The sequence below is a fragment of the Aedes aegypti genome, chromosome 3 (genome assembly GCF_002204515.2).
Source record: "Aedes aegypti strain LVP_AGWG chromosome 3, AaegL5.0 Primary Assembly, whole genome shotgun sequence".
In the NCBI taxonomy this organism is placed as follows: domain Eukaryota; kingdom Metazoa; phylum Arthropoda; class Insecta; order Diptera; family Culicidae; genus Aedes; species Aedes aegypti.
Window position 1 is genome coordinate 25,356,617 of NC_035109.1, and position 15,555 is coordinate 25,372,171.

Genomic DNA, 15,555 nt, shown 5'->3' on the forward strand with positions numbered 1-15,555 from the left:
TGGTGGGATGTAAATATGATTTTTCAACAAACTATGGATGGTTCGTCACTGTGAGTGTCGACACAAACTCTGATTCATGATTTATTTATGTTTCACATTTTTTTTTTTCAGAACACCTCTTATATACCTTTATTTTTGTAATTAAAAAAAACTTTGAATGGTTCGACACTACAAGTGTAGACTTGCGAAAGGTTCACTTTATTCAACAAACTTTGGATGGTTCGCCACTGTAAGTGTCGGCATAAGAATAAGAGTGTTCTATGATGTCCCAACCAATCGAGTTTTTTGTTTCTTTTCAAATGAGTAAAATATAATAACACATGCTTTCGTCCTGACAGCTGTAGGAATGTTACATTTAGGTATTTGTTTCGGCCAGGACGTCTTTCCCTACGTTGTGTTTTACGGTTTAACGGTGTGGACGACGATTCAAATGAACAACGAATAACTTTTACTACTAATTTATTGCCACCGAGAGGCAGCGTGCCTCTACTCGGTGGGGAAACGATACAGACTACAAATCTTACATGCTAATGCGTGCGCCTTATATAGGCCCACAGTACGGATAGACAAAAAGCATTCATTTCCCGCTCATGCTTCCCTTCGCAGTTTGGCGCGATGTTGGATTGGCGCCTACTGAAGAAGCTGCACGCTGACTGGCAGTGGAATATTCCACTGCGCCGATGAATGGCACAATAGGTAGCGTCTCTCTCTCCACACGCTTCAATTGAGCGGCAACTAGCGATGACGCGTCTGTGATAAGCGCGAACAGTATTTGTTCAACAAACTTTGAATGGTTCGTCACCTCAAGTGTCGGCATAATTTTCCTCTACATAGAAATTGTTCATATCAAATGAAAATATTATATTTACGTATAAGCATGTATATCTCACAAATCATTGTTTATCATGGTTTAATCGCTTATCAAAGTGAATCCTATGACCCAACGATCCTCCCCATTAACAAACATCCCTCCCAGTAACCTTTGTGGAGATGCAGAGGCAAACACGGTCTCCAAAAAGCAAAGGTTACACACTAACATTCCTTCCACCAATCCCACCTGACTGCAAGGACGTGGCCGGCGCCGTTATTGACCCTGTATAAATAGAGGCACTGAATTATGCACACTGAAGAAGATTATGGCCAATCCCAGCCGAACTTCTAGTTGATTCTTTGTGCATTTTCACTGACTTCGGTCAATCACGGAATAGCAACCATTGATATGTGTAGTCAGTCTAAGCTAAGCTAAGGAATTGTCAGGGATTTTGTTTTAGAAATACCATAAAAGAGGACATTTTTAAAACAAATCCTAAAGTAATCTATCTGAAGACACTTCTGTAGAAATTCCTGATGAACTCAAGAAAAGATCTCTGCAAGAACTCCCGAATGACTAAGAAAGTCATTCTGGATTGCTTTTAAATTAATTGCTGAGATATTTGTTGAAATAATAAACAATCGAATTTACTGAAAAACAATCTAGAAAAACATTGAATGTAATCTCGATGTGAAACCTCAAATGAAATTTTAAAGAAACAGTTTTGGTTTCATTTGAAAATTACTCGAGAAATGTTTGTAAGAACTCCGAAGGTTTCTCCGAAGCGTCTAGAATTATGCACTAGGCGAGACTGCAAGGAAAAGGAGGAAAATAGTAACTTTAGAGACCATTTTAGTCAAAACAGAGACTTAAAAACCTTCCATTAGAAAGAGAACAGCTCTGCTGTAGGAATTCTAGTATAGGATTTCCGAGAAGAAACTCTAAACGAATTTCTTCTACAACAGTGGAATGAACCTTTGAGAGTTATCTTGGAAGAACTCCAGTAGATATTTTCGGAAGTTTTGCTAGGGTAACAATTGTAAGAAGTTTATCATTATAATCCCTGTGTCAATTACTTTGCTTACGTTGCTTTTCATTGAGAAATATTTATAAGCATGCCTGGAGGATGTTCTGGAAGAATCGTTAGGGAATCTCCAGAGGAACTTTTGCAGGGGTAACAAATCTAAAATTACTAACGGTTTTCCTTGAGGAATCTTGAGCCAGGAGGAAAAGTTGAAAAGAAGTGACTTGAAGAACATTTTGCTTAAAAAAGAGAGTTAAAAGGCTTATAAGCGGTTTCTTCACCACCGCTTAAGCCTTAAACCACATAACATAAGTGGAACTCCGAAGTGAAAGCGAGTTGAAAAGTTGTACCCACTTCCAGCTGCTGGCAAGTGGTATATCTAGTATAGAAGACATCGAACTGTCATTACCAATAGTAAACAAAAAACATATGATTCGATCAGTAGACCAGTTGCTGCGAAGATTACAGACATTAAGATCGGGGGACGATCGACAACGTTGGAATGCAATGCACATTGGTCCCAAAGCCATATCTAGGAAGACAAAAATGATTAGCGTTAGCGTTAGCGTAGTTACGGTATACTTCGTAGATTGGATACTAGCAACATTCATGTTTCTTTTTAATAATCTCATCCTGACTACTTTCAGGAACAAGGCAGGGGAGTGTACCTTGTTCAAATCATAAACAAGAATACTAAAAGCATGAATATCACTATTCCCGGCCACGCCCATCTTTACCGTAACTTGGGATAGGGGAAGGAAATGTTGATGTAGCAATTACTTAATGAGAGGCCACCGACTCAGCGACACCCTCATAAGTGCTACGGAGTTGGAGGTTGGGGAAGGTATATTGTCAGGATTCGCCTAGAAAGCTGGCGATAGACCATAAACATTTGTTGTTTAAGTGTTTTCAATTTAACAATAGTTTATTTATAGTATAAATAGTATTTCGCGAAATGCTTGTCGATTGTGCAGTCATATTGTTGCTCAATAGCCAGTAAAAAACAAAACCGATCCCTCCAGAGTCATCGGATTGTATAAAATAACAATACACGTAAAAAACACGCGCGAAATCGTGAGCAAAATCTATCGGACGACGCAAAACCGAACTGTCCTGCTTGGGCATCACGAAGCACTCATATCTAGGAAGACAAAAATGATTGCGCCTAAACAGTCAATTTTAGATATATGGTGTCTTCGGCAAAGTTTCTCCATATTTTTCAGACATTTTTTTCAGAGATGTGAAATTAGGGTGGCCCACATGGTTTACGAGATCAGCACATAAACTTTTTTGCTGACGCATTTAGGACTACACAATGTTCTACAATGTTTTAGAACAACCGATTTGGAGCAACTTTGCCGAAGAACCCAAATTTCTATCTCTTATGGTTCGCGAGTTATGATTTTTTTTACAAAAAAGTTAGGGTGGTACTGAAAAATCAGTTTTTTCTTAATAACTTTTTATACGATAATTTCTCGCAACAACTTTGTCCCGAGCACTTTTAGAACTTTTGATTGCGCAACTTTTTGCCGACGAAACAGTATTCTTATGGCTACAGAGTTATCAAAAATGTTCTTCGAAAAAATGGTTGTTTTCAAATACCGATATCTCCGAAAGGCGCAAACGGATTTTCAATCTTTTATCGGCATTAGAAAGATTATTTATTTCTCCGTTTATGGTGAAAAAACTGTGAGGACGTTTTTTGTTTGAAAAGATTAACAAAATTTTGAAAATGATATGGTTTTCAACCGAAAATTGTCCATAACTTGAAAAATATTCGAGATAGCTCTTTGGTGTCTTCAGCAAAAATGTGCAAAATTGAAAGTTCTGAGAGTGCTTTATACAAAGTATTCATAAAAAATCATTGCTTTAAGATATATTCACCATAAACCGAATTTTGTATGGTAAAGAAAGCGAAAGAAAGAGATATTTGCTGGAACAACCGGAATAACTGTATGTAAAGTCATTTAAAATTGAAAATATATGTAATGAAATAAGATCGATCACAGTAAGCGAAATGTTTGGAGTTAGGGATAATTAGTTGCTGAAGCAGTTTTAACAGTGTTCCATGGAACATTAATCCATAAACGGTGTCTTGTTATTTCACGCGACATAATGTTTGTCCAGCTAACCTATGCCGTGGTTGGTTATAAATTGCTACCGCTTCGGCTTATTAAGCAGAAGGTCATGCGTTCAATACCGGTTCCGTTTATTATATTATCAACCCCAAACGATAACAAAACGTATACTTTGAAGAATTCCTTCAAATTACCAAAACCTTACTACCCGTGATATCCTCCCATAGAAATCTGGGCATCCTACTTATCCCATTCAATTCAATCAAATCCAATAAATCTGCCACAACGAATTAGTCAGGGCAGCATTCGCCTGTTGAAGAATGCATGAATCTTGAACAAGAGCCAGATATAAATCCCAAATATCTAAAGTAACGAACCAGAAGGTGGGCCTTGATCACTTGAAAACTGTTTCAGAAAATAATTTTCCTTTTTTCAACTCCTTAGATTCCGCTTACTATGATCGATATCAATACATATGTATTAAATTTTAAATGACATACATACAGTTAATTCGATTGTTCTAGCAAATATCTCATTTTTCGCTTTCTTTACCATATAAAATTCGGTTTATGGTGAATATATGTGTAATCGTTGATTTTTTATGAATACCTTGTATGAAGCACTATAAGAACTTTCAATTTTGTACATTTTTGCTGAAGGCACCAAAGAGCTATCTCGAATATTTTTCAAGTTATAGACAATTTTCGGTTAAGAAACATATTATTTTCAAAATTTTGTCAATCTTTTCAAACAAAAAACGTCCTCACAGTTTTTTCACCATAAACAAAGAAAGAAATAATATTTCTAATGCCGACAAAAGATTGAAAATCCGTTTGCGCCTTTCGGAGATATCGGCATTTGAAAACAACCATTTTTTTCGAAGAAAATTTCTGATAACTCTGTAACCATAAGAGATAGACCAGTAGTTTTTTCGGCAAAAAGTTGCGCAATCAAAAGTTCTAAAAGTGCTCGGAACAAAGTTTTTGCGAGAAATTATGGTATAAAAAGTTATCAAGAAAAAACTGATTTTTCAGTACCACCCTAACTTTTTTGTTAAAAAAATCATAACTCGCGACCCATAAGAGATAGAAATTTGGGTTCTTCGGCAAAGTTGCTCCAAATCGGTTGTTCTTAAACATTGTAGAACATTGTGTAGTCCTAAATGCGTCAGCAAAAAAGTTTATGTGCTGATCTCGTAAACGATGTAGGCCACCCTAATTTCACATCTCTGAAAAAAATGTCTGAAAAATATGGAGAAACTTTGCCGAAGACACCATATATCTAAAATTGACTGTTTAGGCGCAATCATTTTTGTCTTCCTAGATATGGCTTTGGGACCAATGTGCAATGTCTTAAGATAAAACATATTTATTTTTTCATAAAATGTATTTTTTTCTGCCATACACACTTAAAACAAATTACGGATTACGGTGAAATTTCACCGAACAATCCGTAAAATCTTTAAACGAAAATATAAAGAAAAACAAGAAAATGGTTTGACCGGGATTCGAACTTCCGACCTATCGATCAGGAAGCAGGCTTGCTACCACTAAGCCAGCTTTCACTGCTTGTTAGTGGTGTGCAAAAACTGAAATAAAAAGGAAGCTCATGCCTGCCAGAGCGGCTGTCACACGATTTCACAGAAGTTCGGTGAAAATAATGCTGTTACCGAACTGTTCGTTAGAATTTCACAGGGTTACAGTAAAATTGTTTGTTTCACGGATTTTTTCCGGTAAAATAAAAGATTTCACGGATTTTATCCGGTAAATTCGTTGATTTTACGGAATTTGTCGGTAAAATAGTAGATTTCACAGGAAAATCTGTATTTTTGCTGTTTACAGTTCGAATTCGATGATTTATTTCACAGGATACTGCGATTTATTTTAAGTGTGTACTATTTAATATTCATGTTTTATAACCACAGAATATGATCGTTTCGAAAATATTATTTCCTATAAAAAAAACTTCCTGTTTCATAACGTGAAAAAGCTTTTGCTTTCGAAAATCCTTCCATTCATTCACCTAAAGAATATAATTCTAGCATTACAACATAGATATCTAATACATTGACTAAATTATCTCGAATACGAGTGGTGTAAATCTCATTCTAAAGTTGTACCATAAATAGTTATTTTCATTCCCTTCGTTGCCACTCTGGATATATGTTATCTTTGGTTCAATTTAATACAATGCGTCATTGGGCCAGACCGCAAAATTAGATGAAAAAAAATATTTTGATTATGAAGATAATTTTTTAGAACACTTAGGCAAAAATGTTACATATGATGAGGACTACATTTTGACATTAAGTGACATTAGGGTGGTCCAACAAAATACGGAAATATTTTTGCAACTTTTATGCATTGCAATTAACCGCTTCTATAAAGTTGCTCTTTGTTTAATTTTGAACAACTTTGCCCAAGACGCTAATTTTGTAAGTCTACTGTAGCCGTTCCTATGGAGTTTTCAATGATGCAGGATATATATTTTGCCCATATCTTTTTTATTTTAAATTCTATCAAAATTACGTCCTCTACAAAGATCTAGAACTAGTTGAAACGCGTATTTTGGTGAAATAATTAAGTGATTATATTCATTCGTTTATGAGTTATGACCATTTTTATTCAATAAAGTTTTGTGTGAAATAGAGTAGACATTGCAATATGCACAGAAAAACCGCAGCAGCAAAACAAATCCAGCGAAAACTATCGACATTTCAATCAACAATCTTCAATTGTCGCCTAATAAGACTAAACTATAAAATTGATAGCCAAGAAATGTCAAAATCATATCACCCCCCGTTGTTTTATAGCTAGCGTAAAAAGCTGGATTGTTCTGATAAAATTCATTGTTGTTTCAACAATTTTTTTTATTACAACAAATTGAAAACACTTATTTAAAACAACAAAAATATTTATTATTTTGAATGGCTGTCAATTCTCTGCCTGTTGAACATTACTGCAAAGTTCTAAACATAAATTGGTTGAAAACTTTTAAACTGAATATTTTTTAGCATATTATACTTATTTATATAATGTTTAGATTCATATTCCGAACACTTGCGGCTTAGGCTGACTTGAAATGCAGCTAATAAGCAAAAATCAGCCTGAATTGGCGATAAAAATATTAATATATCTCCTTTTATTGTAAGTTTTTCTTTAAAGTATTGAATAATATTTTGTTTCCATTGTCAATCACTGTGATTATTCTGCCGCATATTCCGTACAGCACGAATAAATCCTATTCATATAAATAATTTAGCATACAAATTAATCTAAGCTGGTTTATCTGACATCGAGCCAGAAAATCATTACTACTCCCAGGGTATAAAATAGGTTCAAACACAATAAATTTAAGTTGCAATTGACTTCCACTTCCTGAGAATTGGATGACATATATCAGTTGAATATTTCAACCACCACGCCATACAAAATGTTCGGAATATAATCCTTTTTTTAATCATCAATGAAATCGTTTTGATTCGTTGTACATTTCCAATGATTAGGCTGTGTATGGTTGAAAGTGATCAAATTTAATAAAAAAAAATAATTAGACTGTGAAATTGCAATGCTTTTTGGTTTTGTATAAAAAAATACTTTGCAATTGATAAGCATGTGCTTGAGCTTGGATCAGTGTACATTACAAAGAACAAACGTTCAGCTTCATTGAACAACATGTGTAAATGCTTGTAAAAGCCATTTCATAGTATGTCGTTATGTCATAGATTGTACTCTGATCATTTCGCTTATTCCATTTAATACATTTCATACATATTACAGTAATACCTCTAAAATATGTTCGTTTTCTCATCAAAATTGAGTTCGCCGTTATTAACTTTTTAAATTTGAGTTCTCGATTTGTGCACATAGAAGAATGGTAAGCTAATCCCAAGCCCCATTCATTAACTCTTTGTGCAACATTGATTGTTCTGGTCAATCAAGGAGTAGCAACTACGAATTGTACGGTCATCTATGCTCATACTCAATATGTTCGTTTTCTCATCAAAATTTTAGGTAAATCCTCCAATATTCTCCAGTAATACAATATACCATTTGAACCTCTAAGTTATACCTTTCAGATCCTGTGCAAATTGGATCCCCGTTGTTATTGATATTTACGTTTGAAAAATATGATTTTTTTTTTAAATAAAACTGATCATATTTCATAAACGAATAAATGAAATCACTTTACTCTTTCGCTAAAATGCGCGTTTTAACCAGTTCTAAAACTTTGTAGAAGACGTAATTTTGATAGAATTTGAAGTAAAAAAGTTATGGGCAAAATATAAATTTTTCATGGACAACCCTACTTTGCAACATTGAAAGCGCCATAGCAAGGTTATAGTAGACTTACAAGGTTGGCGTCTTGGGCAAAGTTGTTCAAAATTTAACAGAGAACAACTTTATAGAACAGTTCAAAGCGCTAGCTTGAAAAGCATAAAAGTTGGAAAACATATTTCCGTGATTTGTTGGACCACCCTAATGTCACTGAATATCAAAATGTAGTCCTCATCATATGTAACATTTTTGCCGAAGACAGTTTTGTTCTTAAAAATCATCTTCATAATCAAATTTTTTTTCCCTAATTTTGCGGTCTGGCCCAATGTGCAATGTCGATTGATGTATTGGTGGTATAACACTTTTGACATTCCGATGTCCTTATGTGACCATAGGGTCCAAGCAATCCCTCAGGCATCTTGGGGTAATGAGCGATGACAAGCTCAGCTTCGCTAGTCACGTTGAACATGCCTGTAAAAGGGCATCTACGGCTATAGCGGCGCTTCCGAGAATAATGTCTAATAGCTCCGCTGTAATTGCATGCAAACGCAAGCTCCTGGCAAGCGTGGCGCTACCATAGTAAGTTATGGATGACCAGCCTGCCCAATTTAAGGATTTAGAGTTGTTTTCAAAACTAACAATAAGGGGCCGTCCATTAATGACGTAGCATTTTTTCACTGATTTTTTACACCCCCCTCCCCCCTCGTAGCATTTCGTCACAAATGCTGATACCCCCCTTGGAAAATACGTAGCATATCAAGCCCCCCCCTCTGGTCTGAAAAACCATGATAAGTGATCCATTTCACCAGAAAATACGGTAATTGGGTTGATAGAAATTATTGGGGACTTCCTGGAAGAGTTCTTAACAGATTTCCAGGTATAATGCCAGAAAGCATTTTGGAACAATTTCTGAGCCAACGCGTATATGAATTCACAAATGTGTTCATATGAAAATAGCTGGAGATATAACCGGAAAAATGGACGTAATAACTCTTTGAGTCATTCTCGTAGGAGCCCCTGGAAAAACAATAAACAAAATCCAATCTGGAATAAACCATTGGAGATTTTTTTAGAACTATTTTATGTATCGGAAGATTTGCTAGACTAACTACAGGCACAATCGGTGAAAAACTGGAATTGATGGAATAATCTTTGAAGGAAATTCTGGAATAGCATTTTGGAGAATTGCCTGTGTTGGTAGCAAAGCTCAAAGCTTTGAGCCAACCCTTTTCCAGTAAGGAGCTAGGCAAAATACAGGACGCTTCGATGCTTACTGACTTTAAAATGGCTTACTCAATTTTCACCACCTAATTAAATTTCAATCTTGTCGCTCCCTTGCGACGCCTATGCACCTATTCGTTTCCATCATTTGCTTCTATAGACTCCCTTTACCTTTGAGTCGCATGACCGATAAAGCCATAAAACAATAATGAATGAACAAAGATTAAAACTATCATTACTGGGAGATAGAGGAGAATCTTCTTTTCATCATAGCATTGTTATATAACGTGCAAATCCATTCGTTTGCTCAGTAACAACATGCTATAAGCCATTTTACGAGACGTTTCGGAACAGCTGATCGCCGAAACGGCGTCAATTGACAGGAGACCTGGGATTAAATCCAGCGTGATTTTTAACAACGCCTCATCTTGCCAAACGGGGACATGGAGAAAATGACAAAAAAGAGATCCAGAAATGTCCGTTACTGCAACATTACACCAAGATATTGTATCAGCTACCTCTTTTTCACCTATATTTCACATAAAAAGGCATTTTTGTGATAAGAAATATTTTAATATTTTTTCTCCATTCAAGTTTTCGTCTGTATGAAAAGCTACGCTAGAAATGCGCACAGTCATCAACCATCATCATCGCAAAAACTGACGACGATGATTGAAAAATCCCAGCTCTCCTGTCATTTGACCTGCTTCGTAAAATGGCTCATAAGCCATTTTACGAGACGTTTCGGAACAGCTGATCACCGAAACGGCGTCAATTGACAGGAGACCTGGGATTAAATCCAGCGTGATTTTTAACAACGCCTCATCTTACCAAATGGGGACATGGAGAAAATGACAAAAAAGAGATTACTAAAAAACTACATTACATCTAGTTGTTGTATCAGCTACCTCTTTGTTACCCAAATTGCACATAAAAAAGCACTTTTGTGATCAGAAATATTTTAATAATTTTTCTCCATTTAAGTTTTTGCCTGGATGAAAAGCTACGCTAGAGATGCGCACAGTCATCAACCATCATCATCGCGAAAACTGACGACGATGATTGAAAAATCCTAGGTCTCCTGTCATTTGACCAGGCTTCGTAAAATGGCTTATACACTCGGTTGCCAATGGCTTTTAGGGCGAGATCACATGTTATACGAGAATAATTCTTAAGCGACATGAGATCGCCTTTACCAACTTGATGTTAAAACAGTGCCCTGTACGAATATGTGTATGAGTCACTGTACTCTGACACGAAACCTACCATCCTTTGCCTGTTTTGCCTTCTGGGCGATTCCCAGCAAACCGCGACACTTCTTGACCAGATCCTCCCGGCTGAGGTTATCGAACGGACTCGCCGGACCCTTCTTGGCGGTGCCGGATCCACCGGAAGCGACCGATTCCTATGGATAAACACAAAATTAGAAGTTGACATCACCATCATCATTCGTCGTCGTCGTCGTCATTGAGGTCACTTTTGATGGGAAGCAAAATTTACATACCTGATCGGATGGGACGTTTCCGTCCATTTTCAACGCTGGAAATCAAGATTCAACACTCGAAACGTACACTACAGATGTTAGTGCATGGTTTAGGAATAGTTTGAATAGGAAAATCGCGTAAATATTACGGAAAACGTAAAATTTTGCTGACGACGGAGTGACGATTTTTGCACTTTTACTTTTCACAAAACAAAACTGATGCACCGATCCAGTCAGCGATGCACCCAACTTTGACGTTTCGCGTTTTTATAGCATCCACGAAGGGGTCTCGGTCATTTTACCGAACCCAGCGATGGTCACCCTATCTTCATCAATCCACGAGAAAACACTACTGTGAATCTAACACCCATTTTTCATCACCTTTTTTTTATTTTCCGTGTTGGTGGGAATCTAACACCCAGTTTTTGTACCGGTGTTAAAAAATGGAGTGACTTTGTACAGAATAACATTTTTCAATGGGAAAAAATGTTATAAAGTTTTTTTTATTGGCGAACAAGTAAGATTAGGCGCGATACATGGAAAAGATAGCATAAGGGTAAAACTGTATAGCCATTTCGGATTGTCGTTTTCAATCCGGATGAAAAAAAAATAAAAATGGTTGTTAAAAATTGCCATCTTTGTTCGTCGTTTGGCAAAAACTGCACGATAAAATTTTGACGAAACCCTCTCAGATCTTTAGTATAGACCTCAAATTGACCCTCAATTGGGAAATTGAGAGGCGACGGCTGAGACTTTATTTTATGGAAATTTTCAAAATTGATGAAAAAAATTAAAAATGGTTGTAAAAAATTGCCATCTTTATTCGTCGTTTGGCAAAAACTGCACGATAAAATTTTGACGAAACCCTCTCAGATCTTAAGTATAGACCTCAAATTGACCCTCAATTGGGAAATTGAGAGGCGACGGCTGAGACTTTATTTTATGGAAATTTTCGAAATTGATGAAAAAAAAATAAAAATGGTTTTTAAAAATTGCCATCTTTGTTCGTCGTTTGGCAAAAACTGCACGATAAAATTTTGACGAAACCCTCTCAGATCTTTAGTATAGACCTCAAATTGACCCTCAATTGGGAAATTGAGAGGCGACGGCTGAGACTTTATTTTATGGAAATTTTCAAAATTGATGAAAAAAATTAAAAATGGTTGTTAATAATAACCATTTTTATTCGTCGTTTGGCAAAAACTGCACGATAAAATTTTGACGAAACCCTCTCAGATCTTTAGTATAGACCTCAAATTGACCCTCAATTGGGAAATTGAGAGGCGACGGCTGAGACTTTATTTTATGGAAATTTTCGAAATTGATGAAAAAAAATAAAAATGGTTGTTAAAAATTGCCATCTTTGTTCGTCGTTTGGCAAAAACTGCACGATAAAATTTTGACGAAACCCTCTCAGATCTTTAGTATAGACCTCAAATTGACCCTCAATTGGGAAATTGAGAGGCGACGGCTGAGACTTTATTTTATGGAAATTTTCGAAATTGATGAAAAAAAATAAAAATGGTTTTTAAAAATTGCCATTTTTTTTCGTTGTTTGGCAAAAACTGCACGATAAAATTTTGACGAAACCCTCTCAGATCTTTAGTATAGACCTCAAATTGACCCTCAATTGGGAAATTGAGAGGCGACGGCTGAGACTTTATTTTATGGAAATTTTCGAAATTGATGAAAAAAAAATAAAAATGGTTGTTAAAAATTGCCATCTTTGTTCGTCGTTTGGCAAAAACTGCACGATAAAATTTTGACGAAATCCTCTCAGATCTTTAGTATAGACCTCAAATTGACCCTCAATTGGGAAATTGAGAGGCGACGGCTGAGACTTTATTTTATGGAAATTTTCGAAATTGATGAAAAAAATTTAAAATGGTTGTTAAAAATTGCCATCTTTGTTCGTCGTTTGGCAAAAACTGCACGATAAAATTTTGACGAAACCCTCTCAGATCTTAAGTATAGACCTCAAATTGACCCTCAATTGGGAAATTGAGAGGCGACGGCTGAGACATTATTTTATGGAAATTTTCAAAATTGATGAAAAAAATTAAAAATGGTTGTTAAAAATAACCATTTTTATTCGTCGTTTGGCAAAAACTGCACGATAAAATTTTGACGAAACCCTCTCAGATCTTTAGTATAGACCTCAAATTGACCCTCAATTGGGAAATTGAGAGGCGACGGCTGAGACTTTATTTTATGGAAATTTTCGAAATTGATGAAAAAAATTAAAAATGGTTGTAAAAAATTGCCATCTTTATTCGTCGTTTGGCAAAAACTGCACGATAAAATTTTGACGAAACCCTCTCAGATCTTAAGTATAGACCTCAAATTGACCCTCAATTGGGAAATTGAGAGGCGACGGCTGAGACTTTATTTTATGGAAATTTTCGAAATTGATGAAAAAAAATAAAAATGGTTTTTAAAAATTGCCATATTTTTTCGTTGTTTGGCAAAAACTGCACGATAAAATTTTGACGAAACCCTCTCAGATCTTTAGTATAGACCTCAAATTGACCCTCAATTGGGAAATTGAGAGGCGACGGCTGAGACTTTATTTTATGGAAATTTTCAAAATTGATGAAAAAAATTAAAAATGGTTGTTAATAATAACCATTTTTATTCGTCGTTTGGCAAAAACTGCACGATAAAATTTTGACGAAACCCTCTCAGATCTTTAGTATAGACCTCAAATTGACCCTCAATTGGGAAATTGAGAGGCGACGGCTGAGACTTTATTTTATGGAAATTTTCGAAATTGATGAAAAAAAATAAAAATGGTTGTTAAAAATTGCCATCTTTGTTCGTCGTTTGGCAAAAACTGCACGATAAAATTTTGACGAAACCCTCTCAGATCTTTAGTATAGACCTAAAATTGACCCTCAATTGGGAAATTGAGAGGCGACGGCTGAGACTTTATTTTATGGAAATTTTCAAAATTGATGAAAAAAATTAAAAATGGTTGTTAATAATAACCATTTTTATTCGTCGTTTGGCAAAAACTGCACGATAAAATTTTGACGAAACCCTCTCAGATCTTTAGTATAGACCTCAAATTGACCCTCAATTGGGAAATTGAGAGGCGACGGCTGAGACTTTATTTTATGGACATTTTCAAAATTGATGAAAAAAAATTAAAAATGGTTGTAAAAAATTGCCATCTTTATTCGTCGTTTGGCAAAAACTGCACGATAAAATTTTGACGAAACCCTCTCAGATCTTTCGTATAGACCTCAAATTGACCCTCAATTGGGAAATTGAGAGGCGACGGCTGAGACTTTATTTTATGGAAATTTTCAAAATTGATGAAAAAAATTAAAAATGGTTGTTAATAATAACCATTTTTATTCGTCGTTTGGCAAAAACTGCACGATAAAATTTTGACGAAACCCTCTCAGATCTTTAGTATAGACCTCAAATTGACCCTCAATTGGGAAATTGAGAGGCGACGGCTGAGACTTTATTTTATGGAAATTTTCAAAATTGATGAAAAAAATTAAAAATGGTTGTAAAAAATTGCCATCTTTATTCGTCGTTTGGCAAAAACTGCACGATAAAATTTTGACGAAACCCTCTCAGATCTTTCGTATAGACCTCAAATTGACCCTCAATTGGGAAATTGAGAGGCGACGGCTGAGACTTTATTTTATGGAAATTTTCGAAATTGATGAAAAAAAATAAAAATGGTTGTTAAAAATTGCCATCTTTGTTCGTCGTTTGGCAAAAACTGCACGATAAAATTTTGACGAAACCCTCTCAGATCTTTAGTATAGACCTAAAATTGACCCTCAATTGGGAAATTGAGAGGCGACGGCTGAGACTTTATTTTATGGAAATTTTCAAAATTGATGAAAAAAATTAAAAATGGTTGTTAATAATAACCATTTTTATTCGTCGTTTGGCATAAACTGCACGATAAAATTTTGACGAAACCCTCTCAGATCTTTAGTATAGACCTCAAATTGACCCTCAATTGGGAAATTGAGAGGCGACGGCTGAGACTTTATTTTATGGACATTTTCAAAATTGATGAAAAAAAATTAAAAATGGTTGTAAAAAATTGCCATCTTTATTCGTCGTTTGGCAAAAACTGCACGATAAAATTTTGACGAAACCCTCTCAGATCTTTCGTATAGACCTCAAATTGACCCTCAATTGGGAAATTGAGAGGCGACGGCTGAGACTTTATTTTATGGAAATTTTCGAAATTGATGAAAAAAAATAAAAATGGTTGTAAAAAATTGCCATTTTTATTCGTCGTTTGGCAAAAACTGCACGATAAAATTTTGACGAAACCCTCTCAGATCTTTAGTATAGACCTCAAATTGACCCTCAATTGGGAAATTGAGAGGCGACGGCTGAGACTTTATTTTATGGAAATTTTCAAAATTGATGAAAAAAATTAAAAATGGTTGTTAATAATAACCATTTTTATTCGTCGTTTGGCAAAAACTGCACGATAAAATTTTGACGAAACCCTCTCAGATCTTTAGTATAGACCTCAAATTGACCCTCAATTGGGAAATTGAGAGGCGACGGCTGAGACTTTATTTTATGGAAATTTTCGAAATTGATGAAAAAAAATAAAAATGGTTGTTAAAAATTGCCATCTTTGTTCGTCGTTTGGCAAAAACTGCACGATAAAATTT

General features: G+C 35.4%; 1 protein-coding gene across 1 annotated transcript in view; it reads right to left on the reverse strand.

Annotated features, from left to right (window-relative positions):
* LOC5567648 (GRIP and coiled-coil domain-containing protein 2) overlaps positions 1 to 11,138 on the reverse strand; it is a 28,366-nt gene extending 17,228 nt beyond the window's left edge. The window contains exons 1-2 of the mRNA XM_021854572.1: positions 10,916 to 11,138; positions 10,678 to 10,816 (exon numbers count right to left, since the gene is read on the reverse strand). Of these exons, the coding sequence (XP_021710264.1) occupies positions 10,678 to 10,816; positions 10,916 to 10,942 (166 nt within the window). The 5' untranslated portion in view covers positions 10,943 to 11,138. The remainder of the gene's footprint in view (positions 1 to 10,677; positions 10,817 to 10,915) is intronic.
* Between the last annotated feature and the right edge of the window lie 4,417 nt (positions 11,139 to 15,555).